Here is an 18,829-nt window from a genome sequence, read left to right on the forward strand (position 1 = left end):
CCACCTCCCTGGGCAGCCCATTCCAATGCCAATCACTCTCTCTGACAACAACTTCCTAACAACATCCAGCCTAGACCTGCCCTGGCACAGCTTCAGCCTGGGGCCCCTTCTTCTGGTGCTGGCTGCCTGGCAGCAGAGCCCAACCCCACCTGGCTACAGCCTCCCTGCAGGATGTTCAGTTTGGAGAAAAGAAGGCTCTGAGGTGACCTTATTGTGGCCTTCCAATATCTGAAAGGGGCTACAAGGAAGGTGGGGAGGGACTTTTTAGAGTGCCTGTCAGTGATGGAACCAGGGGGGATGGATCCAAGCTAGAGGAGAGCAGATTTAGATTAAAGCTTAGGAAGATCTTCCCCATGAGGGTAGTGAGACCCTGGCACAGGCTGCCCAGGGAGGTGATGGAAGCCTCATCCCTGGAAGTTCTTAAGGCCAGGCTGGATGTGGCTCTGAGCAACCTGATCTGGTGTGAGGTGTCCCTGCCTGTGGCAGGGGGTTGGAACTGGATGAGCCTTGAGGTCCCTTCCAGCCCTGACAATTCTGTGATGCCTGCTGCTGGTGGGGCTGGAGAGCTGTGAAGTGAGGGGCAGCACTTGGTGTGGCTGTCAAAGCCATGAGGGCTCCTGTTCATGGCAGTGTGGCTCATCAGAAGCTGGTCCTGCTGGCACCCCCAGCTGGCTGCTGGCTGGCTGCTGGCCTTCCAGTGCAGGCAAAGGCAAATGGAGTCTGTGCTGCAGCAGAAAGTGATGCTGCTGAGTCCACACAAAGCTCTGGAAGTTAATCACCTGATGTGGACAGCTGTAGAGGTGGTGCAGACAGGGACCTGCCCATGGCCATGGTCTGGCCAGGCTGGGTCCTGCACCTGAGTCCCAACAAACATGCCCCAGGCTGGGGCAGAGTGGCTCAAAACTGCCCAGCAAAGAAAGACCTGGAGGAGATGAGTGACAGCAGCTGAAGGTGAGCATGGGGGTGCCCAGGTGCCCAAGAAGGGCACCAGCAGCCTGGCCTGGATCAGCAACAGTGTGGGCAGCAGGAGCAGGGCAGGGACTGTCCCCATGGACTGGGCACTGATGAGGCCACACCTTGAGTCCTGGGTTCAGTTTTGGGCTCCTCACTTCAAGAGGGGCATTGAGGGGCTGGAGCAGGTCCAGAGAAGGGCAGGGAAGCTGGGGAAGGGTCTGGAGAGCAGGGCTGGGGAGGAGCAGCTGAGGAAGCTGGGGGTGTGCAGCCTGGAGAGGCTGAGGGGAGACCTCATGGCTCTCTGCAGCTCTCCCAGGAAATAAGAGGACAGGAGGAAATGGCCTCAAGTTGCCTCAGGGGAGGTTCAGCTTGGCCATGAGGAACAATTCCTTCTCCTTGAGGATTGTGAAAGCCCAGCCCAGGCTGCCCAGGGCAGTGGTGCAGTCCCCATCCCTGGGTGGGTGTCAGATCCGTGGAGCTGTGGTGCTGCAGGCTCGAGTGGTGCCCTGGCAGTGCTGGGCTAAGGGCTGGCCTTGATGCCAAAGGTCTGTCCCGACCTGAAGCATTCTGTGTTGTGCTCAAGCAGTGTCTGGAGGCAGCACAGCTGGAGCCCTGGCCCCTGCAGGGAGTCTCTGCTCGCTGCCGTTGGAGCTGTGGCTGCAGCTTGCACAGACCTGCCCCAGCAGCTCTGATTTCACCCAGGGAGGTGCTGGTCCCACCCTGCCTTTAGCCACCAGACAGCACTGGGCTGAAGCTTCACTTGCCTCTCAGAGAGCTGCTGGGGGGTTCTGGGGAGCTGGAGGCACTGTTCTGACTGCAGGACAGGCAAAGAAAATCAGCCCAGAGGCTGCAGTGAGGCTGCAGCAGGCCAAAGAGGCAGGCTGCTTATTCTGGGCTGGCTAGAGCTGAGCAGGCCACGGCTGAGCAGACACAGCAAGCAGTGGGATGGGTTGTGGGGAGGCAGCTCCACCTCCCTCTGCAGGATTCCTGCCTGAGCCATCACCATCCCCGGCAGGCAGAGCCTCAGCTCCAAGTGCAGTGCAGTCCTTTCCAGCTGCTGTAGTTTCAGGGTCTCAGGTTTCTCCTCAGGCTTGGGGGAAAGGCTCCAGCAAAGTGCCAGTGACAGATGGAGAGAGCCAGAGCAGCCTCCCTCTGCCCCTGAGCTTCCCTCAGAACTGGGGAGACTGGAAACTGGGAATGTGCAGGGTGCTGAGGGCTGCAGTGTCTAAGCTCTGCACTGCAGCCTCCTTTCTCTGCTGAACCTCTGCCAGGGTACACAACTTGCATTGGTGCCAGGCTGCAGCCAGGGCAGTGTGGGCAGCAGGGCAGGAGAGGGCATTGTGCCCCTTGGCTCTGCTCAGCTCAGACCTCAGCTCCAGTCCTGCCTCCAGTGCTGCTGCCCCCAGCAGCAGAAGGACACAGAGCTGTGGAGTGAGGCCAGAGGAGGCCACAGAGGTGATGGCAGGGCTGGAGCAGCTCTGCTGTGAGCACAGGCTGAGGGAGCTGGGGGGGTGCAGCCTGCAGAGAAGGCTCCAGGGGCACCTCAGAGCTGCTGCCAGTGCCTGAAGGGATCCTGCAGGAAGGCTGCAGAGGGACTTGTGCTGAGGGGGTCTGGAGGCAGGGCAAGGGCAATGGTTTGGAGCTGAGGCAGAGCAGGGTTAGAGTGGAGCTGAGGAAGAAGTTGTTCAGTAGGAGGGTGGTGAGAGCCTGGCAGAGGCTGCCCAGGGAGGTTGTGGCTGCCTCCTCCCTGGGGGTCTTCAAGGCCAGGTTGGATGAGGCCCTGAGCAGCTGAGTCCAGCTGAGACCCATCCCTGCCCATGGCAGGGGGATGCAGTTGGATGAGCTCTGAGGTCCCTTCCAACCTGAGCCATTCTGGGAGGCTCTGAGCTGTGGTGCTGGGACAGCCACAGGCACAGCATCACCCAGCAGCACACAATCTCTCCTGGCCCCTCAGGGAGCAGCCTCTGACACCTTGCTGAGGGGGGCTCAGGCCTCATTCCTGATGTTCCAGGTCCCCTTTGGCAGTGTTGCCCTGGAGTGTCTCTGAGCACATCTCTGCTTCCCCCCTAGTGCAACTGGGTGTCAAGGAGGGCAGACCAGGGCCCCAAGACCATCGAGCAGATCCATAAGGAAGCCAAGATTGAAGAGCAGGAGGAACAGAGGAAGGTCCAACAACTCATGACCAAAGAGAAGAGGAGACCAGGTAAAGCACCAGCCTAGCTGGCAGCTCCTCTCACTGCTCTCACAGCAGGAGCCCCAGAGGGGATCCCACTTGAAAGAAGAGAATTTGGCTTCTGATCAGGAGAGGGAACTGGGACCTGATTGTGGCTTGATGCTGGAGAAGGAGCAGGCTTTTGCCACGGCCTGGCTCTGGATTGCTGGGGTAGAAATAAACAAGCCCAGGCCAAGGGTTTCACACAGGTGGAAACCAGCTCTGGGTTTGTGATGGGCTGCCAGAGACCTGCCAGAGCAGCTCCCTGCAGGCCAGCTTTGCCAGCCCCTCCTGCCTTGGTTTCAGGAGGATCTGATCTGATCTGGTCTGGTCTCCAGGGGAACCACCTTGTCTGGAGCTGCTGAAGTTGTGAGGTGGAAACTCAGAAGGAAAAAAGTGCCTCAGCATTGCCTTAAACTGGTAGCAGCCCTTCAGCATGGCACCACCTGAGTGCCTGGGATGGAGAGGGGCAGGGAGAAAATCCTCTTTGGACTTCTTTAATCCTAAGGATTATCAAATGATGCTGTGAAAACAAAGGCATAAAGGAAACACACCTGGGCCTTGGCTTGGGTGCCCTCAAACTGACCCTGGGGGAAGGGGAGGAACTTGGCATGAGTGGTTCTGGGTCTGAACCAGCCTGGCACTGCTGAAAGCTGTGCCACAGAGGTGCCTTGGGGTGAGCAGAGGCTCTGGGCACCTCCTGGGAGCAAACAGAGGGTGCTGGGTCCAGGTCACAACAGCAGGCACTGGGAAACCCAACCAGGAGGAGCCACCACAAAGGGAGGTCTCTGCTGGCAAGGTTGTTCTGCAGTGAAGTCAGGCAGGCTGCCTGTGGCTGCATGGGCTGGGGGGGGGGGCAGGCTGCCTGTGGCTGCATGGGCTGGGGGGGGCAGGCTGCCTGTGTCTGCATGGGCTGGGGGGGCAGGCTGCCTGTGCTGGGGGGGGCAGGCTGCCTGTGTCTGCCTGTGCTGGGGGGGGCAGGCTGCCTGTGCTGGGGGGGGGGCAGGCTGCCTGTGTCTGCCTGTGCTGGGGGGGGCAGGCTGCCTGTGTCTGCCTGTGCTGGGGGGGGGCAGGCTGCCTGTGTCTGCCTGGGCTGGGGGGGGCAGGCTGCCTGTGTCTGCCTGTGCTGGGGGGGGCAGGCTGCCTGTGTCTGTCCGTGCTGGGGGGGGCAGGCTGCCTGTGTCTGTCCGTGCTGGGGGGGGCAGGCTGCCTGTGTCTGTCTGTGCTGGGGGGGGGGCAGGCTGCCTGTGTCTGCCTGTGCTGGGGGGGGGGCAGGCTGCCTGTGTCTGCCTGTGCTGGGGGGGGCAGGCTGCCTGTGTCTGCCTGTGCTGGGGGGGGGCAGGCTGCCTGTGTCTGCCTGTGCTGGGGGGGGCAGGCTGCCTGTGTCTGCCTGTGCTGGGGGGGGGCAGGCTGCCTGTGCTGGGGGGGGCAGGCTGCCTGTGTCTGCCTGGGCTGAAGGAGCACTCCCTGGAGAAGCAGCTCCATGAGAAGGAGCTGGCAGTGCTGGTGGCAGAAGGGTGCCCACGGGAGGGCAGTGAGTCCCCGTGGGCAGCAAGGCTGATGGCACTGCAAAGAGTGTGGCCAGCAGCTCAGGGGAGGTTCTCCTCCCCCTCTGCTCTGCCCAGGTGAGACCATGACTGCAGGCCTGGGCCCAGTTCTGGGCTCCCCAGTTCAAGAGAGGTACTGGGGAGAGTCCAGTGGAGGCTGTGAGGATGAAGAGGGACTGGGACAGCTGTGTGCTAAGGGAAGGCTCAGAGCCCTGGGGCTGCTGTGCTGGAGGAGAGAAGGCTGAGAGGGGATCTGGGGGGTGTTTGCCAGGTGTGGGTGTCAGGAGGCTGGGGCCAGGCTCCCTCAGGGCTGCCCAGCAGGCACAGGCTGGAGCCCAGCAGCTTTCACCTGAGCAGGAGGAGAAGCTCCTTTGGTGTGAGGGTGCTGGAGGCCTGCAGCAGGCTGCCCAGGGAGGCTGTGGAGTCTCCTTGTCTGGAGAGCTTCCAGCCCCCCCCAGCTCCTGGGCAGGCTGCTGTGGGTGCCCTGCTCTGGCAGGGGCTTGGACTGGAAGATCTCCAGAGCTTCCCCTGCCCTTCTCTGCTTCCATGCCACAGCCCAAGGCAGGAGCCTTGCACAGAGCCATGCTGAGGCTTAGCAGAGCTGTGTCCCTCTGCTGCCTCCTGCTGCAGAGCTCAGCGGTGGGGGTGGGGGTGGGGGTGGGGTGCAGCCCGGCAGGGGCTGAGGCTCTGTGCTTGTCCCTGCAGGTGTGCAGCGGGTGGAGGAAGGAGGCTGGAACACTGTGCAGGGGGCAAAGAACAGCAGAGTGCTGGACCCCACCAAGTTCCTTAAAATCACCAAGGTAGGTGGCAGGAGGGGCAGGGTCTGGCAGTGCTGCACCTGCCAGGCTGGGGAGGACTATTCTGGGCTGTAGAGCTCAGAACCTGGGGCCTGAGTTAATCTGGGCCTAAATGCAGCAGGAGGAAGCTGCAGGCTTCTGCATGCTCCTGCTCTGCTGGGCCTGGGGCAGGGGAGCCTGCCTGCACTTGGCTTGGTTTGGGTTCCTGGTGTGCAGTGAGTGACCCAGAAGGGTCCTTGGGTGGCAAATCTGCACCTTACTGAGTGGTGAAGAGGGAAACTGAGCTGGGGCATCGGGAGGGGCACAGTGCAGCACATCAGCACAGCTGGAATCCTGTCTCCAGGTCTGGGCTGCCAGCTCAAGAGGGACAGGAGGCTGCTGGAGGGAGGCCAGGGGAGGCTGTGAGGGTGATGAAGGGACTGAGACAGCTCTGCTATGAGAAGAGGCTGAGAGCCCTGAGGCTGTTTAGCCTGGGAGAAGAGAAGGCTGAGAGGGGACCTGATCAGTGCCTATCTATTAACTATCTGAGGGGTGGGGGTCAGGATGAGGGTGCCAGGCTCTGGTGGGTGGTGCCCAGTGACAGGACAAGGGACAAAAGGTACAGCTTGAACCCAGGAGGTTCCACCTCAACATGAGGAGAAGCTTCTTTGCTGTGAGGGTGCTGGAGCCCTGGAGCAGGCTGCCCAGAGAGGTTGTGGAGTCTCCTCTGGAGAGATTCCAAACCCACCTGGCTGTGTTCCTGCCCTGGGGGATGCTGCTTGGCAGGGGGTTGGACTGGGTGGTCTCCAGAGGTCCCTTCCAGCCCCACCAGCCTGTGGTTCTGTGCTGCTGTGCTCAAGTGCCTGTTAGAGATGAGGTCTCAAACAGAGAGGGAGGCCTCAGTCCTTGCTGCCTCAAGTCCTCCAGGCCCTACTCTGCTTCCCAACAGGATGAGGCTGCCAAAACGTTCCTGCCATGTCACAGAGGGCAGCACCCTGGGCTGGGGAGGCTCAGGTGGCACAAGGGGAGCTGTGTCCTCCTTCCCAGCCTGCCTGGGCTCTACGTGGTGCAGTCACATCCCTCAGTATGTGACAGACCCTCACAGCCATCCTCCAGCTGAGCCTCCTCCTGCTCTTGTGCCACTCAAGTGGTGATTTGGGGACAGTTATGTCAGGCTGCAGGTTAGGCAAGCTTGGAGATTTCTGCTGGTGATCTTCAGGGGCTCTGGGACTTCTGGCAAGAGCTTTGCCTGTCACATAACTCAGGGCAGTTCCTCTACCTTCCCTGTCCCAGTCAAAGTCATTCTCCATGAATCTCAGCCCCACTGCCTGCAAGGTGGCAGAGCTGCAGAGCAAACCCTGGGCAGGCTTAGCCCTGCAGATGAAGCTGAGTTTGTTCTTGTGAGAGTCAGACAACAGCCTCCAGAGCTTAGCTGCCAGCAGGGACTCAGCCTGCTTTTGTCTGGGCTTGCAGCTCAGCTGGGAGAAGCCCTTCTGGACACAGACAGCACCAGCAGAGCTGGCTGCAGAGAGCTGCAGTGTGGAAGGAGAGAGCTCACCCAGAGGCATCTGCAGGGTCACAGCCTCACAGCTCACAGGATGTTAGGGGTGGGAAGGGACCCAAGGAGATCATCCAGTCCAACCCCCTGCCAGAGCAGGACAATGCTACCTGACATAGATCACAGAGGAACACATCCAGACAGGCCTGGAAAGGCTCCAGAGGAGACTCCACAACCTCTCTGGGAACCTCCTGTCAATAATTCACCTACCCAGCCCTGGAGTCAGTGCTCTCTTCTTGTCACACTCTGCTTGCTCTCTCCAAGCTCCCCAGGGAGGTTGTGGCTGCTCCCTCCCTGGAGGTGTTCAGGACCAGGCTGGATGAGGCCTTGAGTGACCTGTTCTAGTGGGAGGTGTCCCTGCCCATGGCAGGGGGTAGGAACTGGCTGAGATTTGAGCTCCCTTCCAACCTAAACCCTTCTGTGATTCTGCCAACCTCTCATCATGCTTTGCCCTCCTGAATCCTGATTCTTACCCTGTGGCTGTCCCCCAGAGCCACATCTGGCAGCTGGAGTGGGCAGCAGAACCTTCTGCTGTGCACAGGCAAATGGAACAGCTTGGAAGTACCAAGAGATACTCAGCTGCTTCCTCCTTGCTCAGCTCCAGGGCTCCCAGCAGAAGCAGGCTGTGAAGATGCTCCACTGGCACTCTGGAGGAGGCTCTTTGTGATGCATCTCCTGTGTCTGATCCTTGTCTTCCAAAGATGTGTCAGAACTCTCTTTGGTGGTCACAAGCCAGGGACTGTTGCCCCAGAATGCCTCATTTGTAATGAAGTGAGCACAGGCTGAGGGAGCTGGGGGGGTGCAGCCTGCAGAGGAGAAGGCTCCAGGGGCAGCTCAGAGCTGCTGCCAGTGCCTGGAGGGATCCTGCAGGAAGGCTGCAGAGGGACTTGTGCTGAGGGGTCTGGAGGCAAGGCAAGGGCAATGGTTTGGAGCTGAGGCAGAGCAGGGTTAGAGTGGAGCTGAGGAAGAAGCTCTTCAGTAGGAGGGTGGTGAGAGCCTGGCACAGGCTGCCCAGGGAGGCTGTGGCTGCCTCCTCCCTGGGTTGTTCCAGGCCAGGCTGGATGAGGCCTTGAGCAGCTGAGTCCAGCTGAGAGCTGTCCCTGCCTGTGGCAGGAGGTTGGAGCAGATGATCCTTGAGGTCCCTCCCAAGCTGAGCCCTTCTGGGATTCTCTGAGGTGCTCTCTGGGTTTGAAGCCCAGGAGCAAAGCTGTCTTCAGGCCCTAGCCCAGAGTTTTCCAGGGAGAAGGGAATCAGGATGATAAACCTGAGCCATTCTGGGAGGCTCTGAGCTGTGGTGCTGGGACAGCCACAGCCACAGCATCACCCAGCAGCACACAATCTCTCCTGGCCCCTCAGGGAGCAGCCTCTGACACCTTGCTGAGGGGGGCTCAGGCCTCATTCCTGATGTTCCAGGTCCCCTTTGGCAGTGTTGCCCTGGAGTGTCTCTGAGCACATCTCTGCTTCCCTCCTAGTGCAGCTGGGTGTCAGGGAGGGCAGACCAGGGCCCCAAGACCATCGAGCAGATGGATGAGGCCTTGAGCAGCTGAGTCTAGTTGAGAGGTGTCCTGCCCATGGTGGGGGGGTTGCAGTAGATGAGCTCTGAGGTCCCTTCTGACCTGAGCCATCCTGTGAGCTGTGTCCCCCTGTCATGGTGTGTCCTGATGTGTTTTGCAGCCCACAATAGATGAGAAGATTCAGCTTGTGCCTAAAGCCCAGCTGGGCAGCTGGGGGAAGGGCAGCAGCGGTGGAGCCAAGGCGAGCGAGATGGGTAAGTCAAGGTGGTCCTCACCTCTGCCTTGCTGCAGCCACCCTGGCCAGCAGGCCTCAGAAGTGGCCTCCAGTTGCACCAGAGGAGGGTTAGGTTGGACATTAGAAATCATTTCTTCCCTGCAAGAGTGGTCAGGCACTGGAACAGGCTGTCCAGGGAGGTGGTGGAGTGCCCATCCCTGGAGGAGGTGTTCAGAACTGCCCTGGGCAGGCTGCAGTGGGCATGGTGGTGATAGTTGGGCTGGAGGATCCGAGAGGCTTTTCCAGCCTTAATGCTTCTCTGAGAGCAGATGTGGGTGGGAAATGCTCCTCTCTGAGCCTGTCTGCCTGGCACTGGGGTTAGAGTGGGGCGGGGGCAGCCCTTTCCCTGCACTTCTGCCCCTGTCACCCTGCAGGCACCAATGAGTTGGTGATGCCCAGGTGGGTGTCAGCAGCTGCTCACTCTGCTGTCCCTCTTCTCTGTTGTCTTGACAACCTGGCAGACTCCTTACGACCAAGTGCCACCAGCCTGAACAGGTTCTCTGCTCTGCAGCCCCCAGCCTCAGCTGTATCTGCCTCACCTGCATCCTCAGAGCTCGATTCTCGCAGGGCCTTAACTAGGTAAGCTCTGGGCTGACAGCCAGCCCCTGCCCCACCCCCGCCTGGGGCTGCCCCCCACGGGCACTGCCAGCTGCCTTCAGCCACCTGCATCTTTTATAATGGGGAGGGGCCTGGAACACAAACCCTGTGAGGAGAGGCTGAGGGAGCTGGGGGGGTGCAGCCTGCAGAAGAGGAGGCTCAGGGCAGAGCTCATTGCTGTCTGCAGCTCCCTGAAGGGAGGCTGTAGCCAGGTGGGGTTGGGCTCTGCTGCCAGGCAGCCAACAGAACAAGGGGACACAGCCTCAAGTTGTGCTGGAGGAAGTACAGGCTGGATGTGAGGAGGAAGTTCTTCCCAGAGAGAGTGATTGGCATTGGAATGGGCTGCCCAGGGAGGTGCTGGACTCACTGCCCCTGGAGATGTTCAGGCAAAGCCTGGATGAGGCACTCAGTGCCATGGTCTGGTTGACTGGATAGGGCTGGGGATAGGTTGGGCTGGATGATCTTGGAGGTCTCTTCCAACCTGGGTGATTCTGTGATTCTATGAGGGAGACAGGCAGTGGCCACAAGGTGGGAGTGGGACAGGTTACTGCTGGGGACATTCCCACTGGAGTCCAGGAGAAAATGTTGTCCCAGGAGAACTGCTGGAGGTTGGAATCATCTCCCAGGGAAGTGGTGGAGTGCCCTGCTCTGGGCAGGCTGGAATCATCTCCCAGGGAAGTGGTGGAGTCTCCTGCTCTGGGCAGGCTGGAATCATCTCCCAGGGAAGTGGTGGAGTCTCCTGCTCTGGGCAGGCTGGAATCATCTCCCAGGGAAGTGGTGGAGTGCCCTGCTCTGGGCAGGCTGGAATCATCTCCCAGGGAAGTGGTGGAGTCTCCTGCTCTGGGCAGGCTGGAATCATCTCCCAGGGAAGTGGTGGAGTCTCCTGCTCTGGGCAGGCTGGAATCATCTCCCAGGGAAGTGGTGGAGTGCCCTGCTCTGGGCAGGCTGGAATCATCTCCCAGGGAAGTGGTGGAGTCTCCTGCTCTGGGCAGTTTTAAGACTCAGCATGCCAGGCTGCTGGGCCAGCTCAGTGCAACCTCACCAGCACCTGGGAAGGTTGGAGCAGATGATCCTTGGGGTCCCCTCCAAGCTGGCATTCTGGGGGTTTTAAAGCCATTCTGGTTGCCCAGGGAGGCTGTGGATGCCCTGGAGGTGTTCAAAGCCAGGCTGGATGAGGCCTTGAGCAAGCTGGGCTGGTGAGGTGTCCCAGCCCATGGCAGGGGGCTGGGACTGGCTGACCTTTAAGGTCCCTTCCTACCCCACGCAAGCAGTGCACTCCGTGGACGTTTTGTGTGTGTGCAGCTCTGCCCCTTGCTGGTGCTCTGTGTAGCCAGAGCAGCAGGAAGCCCAGGCAGCCATCCTGCCATGCTTTTGTTCCCTGTCAGCCCCCTCCTGGGGTGCCCAGCGCGGCGGGCAGGGCTCGCCTGTGCCGCCCCCTCAGGCCCCTGCCTTCTCCTTCCACAGCCGCGGGAGCACAGGCAGGGAGAAGAACGACAAAGCTCTGCCGCCTGCCCTCGCCCGCCCCAACACCTTCCTCCGCGGCAGCAGCAGCAAGGAGCTGCTGCTGGACAATCAGGCGCAGGAGGAGCAGCGCAGGGAGATGCTGGAGACCGTGAAGCAGCTCACGGGCGGCGTGGAGGTGGAGAGGAACAGCAGCGACGCGGAGAGGAGCAGAGCCAAGGAGCCTGGTGAGCGGCGCTGCCCTGCTCGGGGGACGCCTGCTGGCTGCCTGAGGAGGCAGAGGGAGGACACCTCAGAGCAGGGACAGGTTGCTGTGCTGTGCTGCCAGCGTTCGGCCCCTGCCCATGCCCGGTGGGAGCCTGGGAGAGCTGGCAGCTGCCTGCCGGGGGGTGGCATCGTCTCCTCGCCGGCTCCTCCTCAGCACTCAGCAGGGTGGGAAGGCTGCAGAGAGCAGCAGGGCACCACTGCACTCCTGCCTGCTCACGTCTTGCTGCTGCTGCTGCTGCTGCCTGGGCTCAGAGGCCCCAGAAGGTCTGTGGGGATGAGGGCAGAGGTCTGAGACTGGAGCAGGGCAGAGTTGGGTTGGACATGAGGAGGAAGTTCTGCACAGGGAGGGTGGGGAGACACTGGAGCAGGCTGCCCAGGGAGGTGCTTGAGACCCCATCCCTGGAGACACTCAAGGTCAGAGTTGCTGTGGCCCTGTGCAGCCTGCTCTAGCTGGAGGTGTCCCTGCTGCCTGCAGGGGGTTGGAGAAAGTGACCTGTGAGGACCCTTCCAGCCCCTTGCAGCCTGTGAAAATCAGGGTCAGTCGTGCAGAGCTCCTTCTGCAGTGCCCCCTAAAGCCATGCCCACCCTTTCCAGACCTTTCCCAGGGCCCCAGCAGTGATGTGGATCTGGGGCACTGCAGATGGGTGCCATCATGGTTGGCACTCCATTGCTGCCAGCCCTGGTTCCCAGCAGGGCTGGGTGCAGCTGGGTTAGCACCCACTGGGGAAGGTTTGGCACCCACTCAGTCCTGCAGCTGCCACTTCTCCCTCCTGCCAGCCCGAGCTGATTTGGTGGTGGGAAAACATTGAGGACACTCAGGGTGAGGTTCCCTGTGGACAGAAGCTTTGTGCTGAGCAGTTCTGCTCCCTGGGGGACAGCCAGTGAGGAGCAGCCCTCAGCTGCCACAGCCCAGCACACACTGCTCTGGGAGGACTTCCTGGGGACCAAGGCTGTGGGGATGGGATCAGGAGATGGCTTTGGGTTGCTGCCCATTGCAGTTAGCACATCTTAAGTGTGCAGCAACTGTGGCAGTTCAAGCTTCAGGTATTTAATGTTAGAGAGGTGCTGCAGCTGTGCTCTGTCAGAAGGCAGCTCCACAGAAATCAGCTCTGCCTGGGCAGGGAGAGAATTCTGCCCTCTGCTCTGCTCAGACCCCACCTGCAGCACTGCCTCCAGTTCTGGCACCCCCAGCATAAGGAGGACCTGGAGCTGCTGGAGAGGGTCCAGAGGGCTGAAGAATCTCCACTGTGAGGACAGGCTGGGAGAGTTGGGGCTGTTCAGCCTGGAGAAGAGAAGGCTGCAGGGAGACCTTAGAGCAGCCTTGCAGTGCCTGAAGGGGCTGCAGGAGAGCTGGGGAGGGACTCTGGACAAGGGCTGGGAGTGCCAGGAGGAGGGACAATGGCTGTGAGCTGGGAGAGGGGAAACAGAGTGGAGAGGAGGAAGAAATTATTGAGAGTGAGGGTGGGGAGAGACTGGCACAGGCTGCCCAGGGAGGCTGTGGCTGCCCCTGCCTGGAGGTGTTCCAGCCAGGCTGGGTGAGGCCCTGAGCAGCCTGTGCTGGTGGGAGGTGTCCCTGCCCATGGCAGGGGCTGGAACTGGATGAGTCTGTTCCAACCCAACCCTTCTGTGAATCCATCAAGCAGTGGGAGCTGCCAGAGGAGGAAGTGCAGCCAAGGGAGAGGGGAGCTGTGCCTGGTGGGGGCAGCAGCAGCCCTGCTCTGGTGGCTCCCCCTCTCAGGAGGTTGTCTCTGCAAACGATGCTGATTTTGCTTCTCTGAATGTGAGTTTTTGTCTTCTAACTCCACCAGCCAAGCCAGAAGCTCCCCCAGCTCCAGCACAAGAGAAACCTTCCCTGTCAGAAGAGGAAATAGAGAGAAAATGCAAATCTATCATCGATGAGTTCTTGCATATTAATGACTTTAAGGTAAGCCAAAGGAAAGCCTCCTGCAGGTGCCACAGGCAGCTCTGCTCTGCCTTCTCTCTGGAGGCAGAGTCTCTGTAAGCCCTCACCTCTCACACAGCTGGCAGGAGTGCTGGGGTCTGGGCTGTGCCAGGGGAGCTTCAGGTTGGGTATTCCTAGGAAGGGCTCTCAGGCACTGGGGCAGGCTGCCCAAGGAGATGGTGGAGTCCCCATCCCTGGAGCGTGGTGTGGTGCTGAGGACCATGGTTTGGAGGCAGTGGCTTAGCAGCAGTGCTGGGATTGGGAGCTCTGGGTGAGGGGTTGGACCTGATGCTCTTAAAGGTCACTTCCAACCTCAACACTTATGTGCTGCTGTGAAGCTTTGGGCAGCAGCAGCTCCATGACTGGTTTGAGGAGAGTTGTCTCTGAGACTTGTTTGCTGTCTCACTGCTAATGGGAGAAGTGTCCTGCCCCTTGGCTCTGCTCTGCTCAGACCTCAGCTCCAGTCCTGCCTCCAGTGCTGCTGCCCCCAGCAGCAGAAGGACACAGAGCTGTGGAGGGAGGCCAGAGGAGGCCACAGAGGTGATGGCAGGGCTGGAGCAGCTCTGCTGTGAGCACAGGCTGAGGGAGCTGGGGGAGTGCAGCCTGCAGAGGAGAAGGCTCCAGGGGCAGCTCAGAGCTGCTGCCAGTGCCTGAAGGGAGCCTGCAGGAAGGCTGCAGAGGGACTTGTGCTGAGGGGGTCTGGAGGCAGAACAAGTTTGGAGCTGAGGCAGAGCAGGGTTAGAGTGGAGCTGAGGAAGAAGTTGTTCAGTGTGAGGGTGGTGGGAGCCTGGCACAGGCTGCCCAGGGAGGTTGTGGCTGCCTCCTGCCTGGAGGTGTTTGGCACCCTCAGAGCAGAGATGCTGCTTGCACCCCCAGCTAAAATCAGGAAGAGACTCTTGTTGTAGAGCCATGGAATCATTAAGGCTGGCAAAGATCTGTAGAGAGCAAGGCCAAACATCAGCCCAGCACCACCAGGGCTACCAATCCATGTCCCCAGGTGCCATGGCCACAGGTTTGCTGAACACCTCCAGGGATGGGAACTCCACTACCTCCCTGGGCAGCCTGTGCCAGTGCCTGACTGCTCTTGCAGCAAAGAAATTGTTCCTCACAGCCAACCTAAACCTTCCCTGGGGCAACTTGAGGCCATTTCCTTTTGTGCTGTGACCTCCACCTGGCTCCAACCTCCTTTCAGAGAGCTGCAGAGATCCAGAAGGTCTCCCCTGAGTCTCCTTTTCTCCAGGCTGAGCAACCCCAGCCCCCTCAGCTGCTTCTCACCAGCCCTGTTCTCCAGACCCTTCCCCACCTTGGTTGCCCTCATCTGGACCTTTTCACTGTCCTTGGAGTGAGGACCCCAAAACTGACCCCAGTATTTCAGGAGTGGTTTCAGCAGTGCTGAGTAGAGGGCACAGTCCCTGCCCTGCTCCTGCTGGCCACAGCATTGCTGATCCAGGCCAATCTCCTTATCTGGGCTGGCTTGAGGTCACCTCTGCTTCTCAGGAGCAGTTAGTGACTGCTGGTGTGGAGAAGAGAAATGCTGCACTGGGCTGCTCCACGAGCCCCTGGCCCCTGGCCTGGCAGGTCTGTGCAGCAGCAGGCAGGGCTGGAGGCACTGCCTAAGCCAGGGGTCTCCTGGCCTCCTGCTTCTGGCTTGCACTTCAGAATCCCAGCCCTGGCTGCCAGGGGCTGGCAGCTGCTGCAGTGTCTCTGCTTGGGAAGGCAGTGCTCTGATCTTCTATGGCTGGCTGGAAGGAGAGGTGAGCTGTGTGGAACAGGAGCACCTCTGGGTAAAGAGGTCCCTCAGATGGAGCCAGCTCCTCTGTGTTAGACGCTGCTGCTGGAGGAGAAGAGGTTCTTGCTGCTCTTCAGAGGCAGCCAGCAGCAAGGCTTCAGCTGAAGTCCACCTGCCTAGTGCTGGAACAGGGGGGAATGGCCTCAGGCTGCACCAGGGGAGCCTTAGGCTGGGCATTAGGAACTTTTGTTTTCACTGAAAGGGCTCTCAGGCCCTGGAACAGATTCCATGATTCCTGGAGGTGTTTGAAAGCCCTGGAGCTGTGGTGCCTGGGGATATGGCTCAGTGGTGGACTTGGAGGGGCAGAGTCAATGGCTGGAGTGATGCCTTGAAGGTCTTTTCCAACTGAAATGGACCAGACATGAGTGAGCCTCTGGCACAGGCTGCCCGGGGAGGCTGTGGCTGGGGGTGTTCAAGGCCAGGCTGGATGAGGCCTTGAGCACCCAATTGCAGCTGAGAGGTGTCCCTGGCCGTGGCAGGAGGTTGGAGTGGGTGAGCTGTGAGGTGCTGGCTCTGTGCTCACACCTCAGCACAGCAGAGGCTGTTGCTCCTGCTTTCAGCCATCAGTACTGGTGCAGGCTGCAGCTTAGAGCTGCCAGGCTCTGTGCTGGCAGCAGTGGCAGCAGGGTTGGGCAGTGCCATGCCCACCTGTCTGCCCTGGAGCATGGCTGCTGGAGGACCTCTGCCCCCAGCCTGCTCTCTGAGCCCTCCCAGGCCTGCAGGAGCAGGTTTGGGCTGCCAGCTCTTGATGCCCGAAGGCACAGCCTAAGGCAAGGAGCAAATGTCCCCCCCAGGGAGAGCTGCTGGGCTGGAGGCAGGAGGTCAGTGGAAGGTCTCTGCTGTCGGCAGTGCAGGCTGCTGCAGTGTCACACTGAGTGCTTCTGTGGCAGTCCCCACGGTGCCTCCTTTGCTTAGCTTACCAGAGGCACAGGGCAGGAAGCAGCTCTGGCAAGGGAACATTTTCCTCCAGATGCTCCCCACCTATTTTCTGCTTCCTGATGTGGTGTGGAGGAGGGAGAGGAGACCTCATTGCTCTCTGCAGGTGCCTGGATGGAGGTGGGGGTTGGTCTCTTCTCTTTTGTGTCAGGTGACAGAAGAGGGAACAGCCTGGAATTGTGCCAGGGCAGGTTTAGATTGGCCATGAGAAACAATCTCTTTGCTGCCAGAGTGGTCAGGGATTGGCACAGGCTGCCCAGGATGGTGGTGGAGTCCCCATCCCTGGAGGTGCTCAAGAAAGGTGTGGCCATGGCAGCTGGGGACAGGGTTTGGTGGCCATGGTGGTGCTGGGTGGTGGTTGGGCTGGATGACCTTGAGAGACCTTTGCCAAGGGAAACAACTCTCTGGTTCTCTGGGTTTGTGACATGGACATTTCTGTGCCAGGTCAGCTCAGGGACCCAACCTGATGTCCTCCACTGGCCTGGTTTGCTATTTGAGGAAGGTTTAGGTGTTGTGGTGGCATGCAGGAGACAGTTCCCATCCTCTCACTGAGCAGCTGAGCTGCACCCTGCAGCCTGACTCTGTAGCTCAGGCACTGCTGCTGTGTGCTGTGAATTCTGCTCTCTTTGCACAGTTGCTGCTGCTGTTGTCCCTATCGTTGTGACTATCAGCACTGCCAGTGTGCAGCAGGGATTTGGCTTAGGTTCCACAGCTTGGCCTGGCAGCTTCACTGACTGCTCACCTCCCAAGGCAGAACCACCTCACAGAACCACAGAATGGGTTGGGTTGGAAGGAACCTCAGAGATCATCCAGCTGCATGGGCAGGGACACCTCCCACCAGCCCAGGCTGCTTAAGGCCTCATCCAACCTGGCCTTGAGCCCCTCCAGGGATGGGGCACCCATGCCCAACCTGGGCAGCCCGTTGCAGGGTGTGCCCACCCTCGCTGTGAGGAGCTGCTGCAGAGCAGAGGGCACCCCCTGCCCGGGGAGGGGGGCTGAGGTGGTGTCCCCGTGTCGTTGGCACAGGAGGCGATGCAGTGCGTGGAGGAGCTGAGTGCCCAGAGCCTGCTGCCCATCTTCGTGCGAGTGGGAGTGGAGTCGACGCTGGAGAGGAGTCAGATCACCAGGGATCACATGGGCCAGCTCCTGCACCAGCTGGTGCAGGCAGGGAAGCTCAGCAAGCAGGACTTCTTCAAGGGGTTGGTATTGCTCCTGGCCCTGCCTCCGGCAGCCGCCGCGCAGCGCAGCTCTGCCCCCGCGGGCTCTGCCCCCGCAGGCTCTGCCCTTGCAGGCTCTGCCCCCGCAGGCTCTGCCCTTGCAGGCTCTGCCCCCGCGGGCTCTGCCCTTGCAGGCTCTGCCCCCGCGGGCTCTGCCCCCGCGGGCTCTGCCCTTGCAGGCTCTGCCCCCGCGGGCTCTGCCCCCGCGGGCTCTGCCCCCGCAGGCTCTGCCCCCGCAGGCTCTGCCCTTGCAGGCTCTGCCCTTGCAGGCTCTGCCCCCGCAGGCTCTGCCCTTGCAGGCTCTGCCCCTGCAGGCTCTGCCCTTGCAGGCTCTGCCCCCGCGGGCTCTGCCCCCGCAGGCTCTGCCCCCGCGGGCTCTGCCCCCGCGGGCTCTGCCCCCGCGGGCTCTGCCCTTGCAGGCTCTGCCCCCCGCGGGCTCTGCCCTTGCAGGCTCTGCCCCCGCGGGCTCTGCCCCCGCAGGCTCTGCCCTTGCAGGCTCTGCCCCCGCGGGCTCTGCCCCCGCGGGCTCTGCCCTGGCAGGCTCTGCCCCCGCGGGCTCTGCCCCCGCGGGCTCTGCCCCCGCGGGCTCTGCCCCCGCAGGCTCTGCCCTTGCAGGCTCTGCCCCCGCGGGCTCTGCCCCCGCGGGCTCTGCCCCCGCAGGCTCTGCCCCTGCAGGCTCTGCCCCCGCGGGCTCTGCCCTTGCAGGCTCTGCCCTTGCAGGCTCTGCCCCCGCGGGCTCTGCCCCCGCAGGCTCTGCCCTTGCAGGCTCTGCCCTTGCAGGCTCTGCCCCCGCGGGCTCTGCCCTTGCAGGCTCTGCCCTTGCAGGCTCTGCCCTTGCAGGCTCTGCCCCCGCGGGCTCTGCCCTTGCAGGCTCTGCCCTTGCAGGCTCTGCCCCCGCGGGCTCTTCCCCCGCGGGCTCTGCCCTTGCAGGCTGTGCCCCTGCAGGCTCTGCCCCCGCAGGCTCTGCCCCCGCGGCTGCTGCGCTGCCTCCTCCGCACTCCCACCCGAGGGAGCCTCCCCAGCCAGCTGCCTCTCTGCTGCCTCCTGCAGCTGGTTCCTGAGCGTGTCCGGGGCTGCCGTGGGGGGCAGTGTGCTCAGGAGGAGGCAGGAGGCTCTCTGCTTCACTCCTCTCTGCCGCTGCCTTCCTCCGTCTCTGTCTTCTGGCACATCACCGATCCCAGTGGGGGAGGAGGAGGCAGAGCTCAGGAGCCTCCAGCTGAGGTTAAGGCTGGAGGCTGTGCAGCCCCAGGGCACAGCCATGCTCCCACTGCTGAACAGCCTCACCCCCAGGATGCCCCTGAGCTCTGAGGAGTGGCAGTGCCCTCGAGGGGCTGGAGGGGAGAACATGCAGCAGCTGCAGTGTCAGATGGGTTGGACCTTCCCCAGGAGATCTTCAGTTGCAGCTGCTGCTTCATGCCAGCTCTGGGGTTTGTGCTCCCAGCCTGGATTTGAACTGGTGTCCACTTGTGAAAGGATCTCTGCTCCCAGGTTGGTTCCTGGTGCCCACTCAGTCCTCACCAGGGCACAGAGCAGGCAGTGAAGCTGGGGAAGGGTCTGGAGAACAGGGCTGGGGGGAGCAGGGGGTGTTCAGCCTGGAGAAAAGGAGGCCAAAGGGAGGCCTCATTGCCCTCTACAGCTCCCTGAAAGGAGGCTGGAGCCAGGTGGGGTTGGTCTCTTCTCCCAGGGAACAAGGGACAGGACAAGAGGAAATGTCCTCAAGTTGCCCCCGGGGAGGTTTAGGTTGGCCCTGAGGAACAATTTCTTCCCCTTGGGGGTTGCCAAGGC

The 18,829-nt window shown here is 61.2% G+C and overlaps 1 protein-coding gene across 20 annotated transcripts in view; it reads left to right on the forward strand.

Annotated features, from left to right (window-relative positions):
- EIF4G3 (eukaryotic translation initiation factor 4 gamma 3) overlaps positions 1-18,829 on the forward strand; it is a 216,756-nt gene that overhangs the window by 180,538 nt on the left and 17,389 nt on the right. For all 20 annotated transcript variants that reach the window (XM_064172139.1, XM_064172137.1, XM_064172138.1 and 17 more), the window contains 7 exons: positions 3,025-3,157; positions 5,419-5,513; positions 8,722-8,815; positions 9,297-9,414; positions 10,897-11,120; positions 12,969-13,084; positions 16,854-17,026. In XM_064172139.1, the coding sequence (XP_064028209.1) occupies positions 3,025-3,157; positions 5,419-5,513; positions 8,722-8,815; positions 9,297-9,414; positions 10,897-11,120; positions 12,969-13,084; positions 16,854-17,026 (953 nt within the window). The remainder of the gene's footprint in view (positions 1-3,024; positions 3,158-5,418; positions 5,514-8,721; positions 8,816-9,296; positions 9,415-10,896; positions 11,121-12,968; positions 13,085-16,853; positions 17,027-18,829) is intronic.

The sequence above is a fragment of the Pogoniulus pusillus genome, chromosome 36 (genome assembly GCF_015220805.1).
Source record: "Pogoniulus pusillus isolate bPogPus1 chromosome 36, bPogPus1.pri, whole genome shotgun sequence".
Classification (NCBI taxonomy): Eukaryota; Metazoa; Chordata; class Aves; order Piciformes; family Lybiidae; genus Pogoniulus; species Pogoniulus pusillus.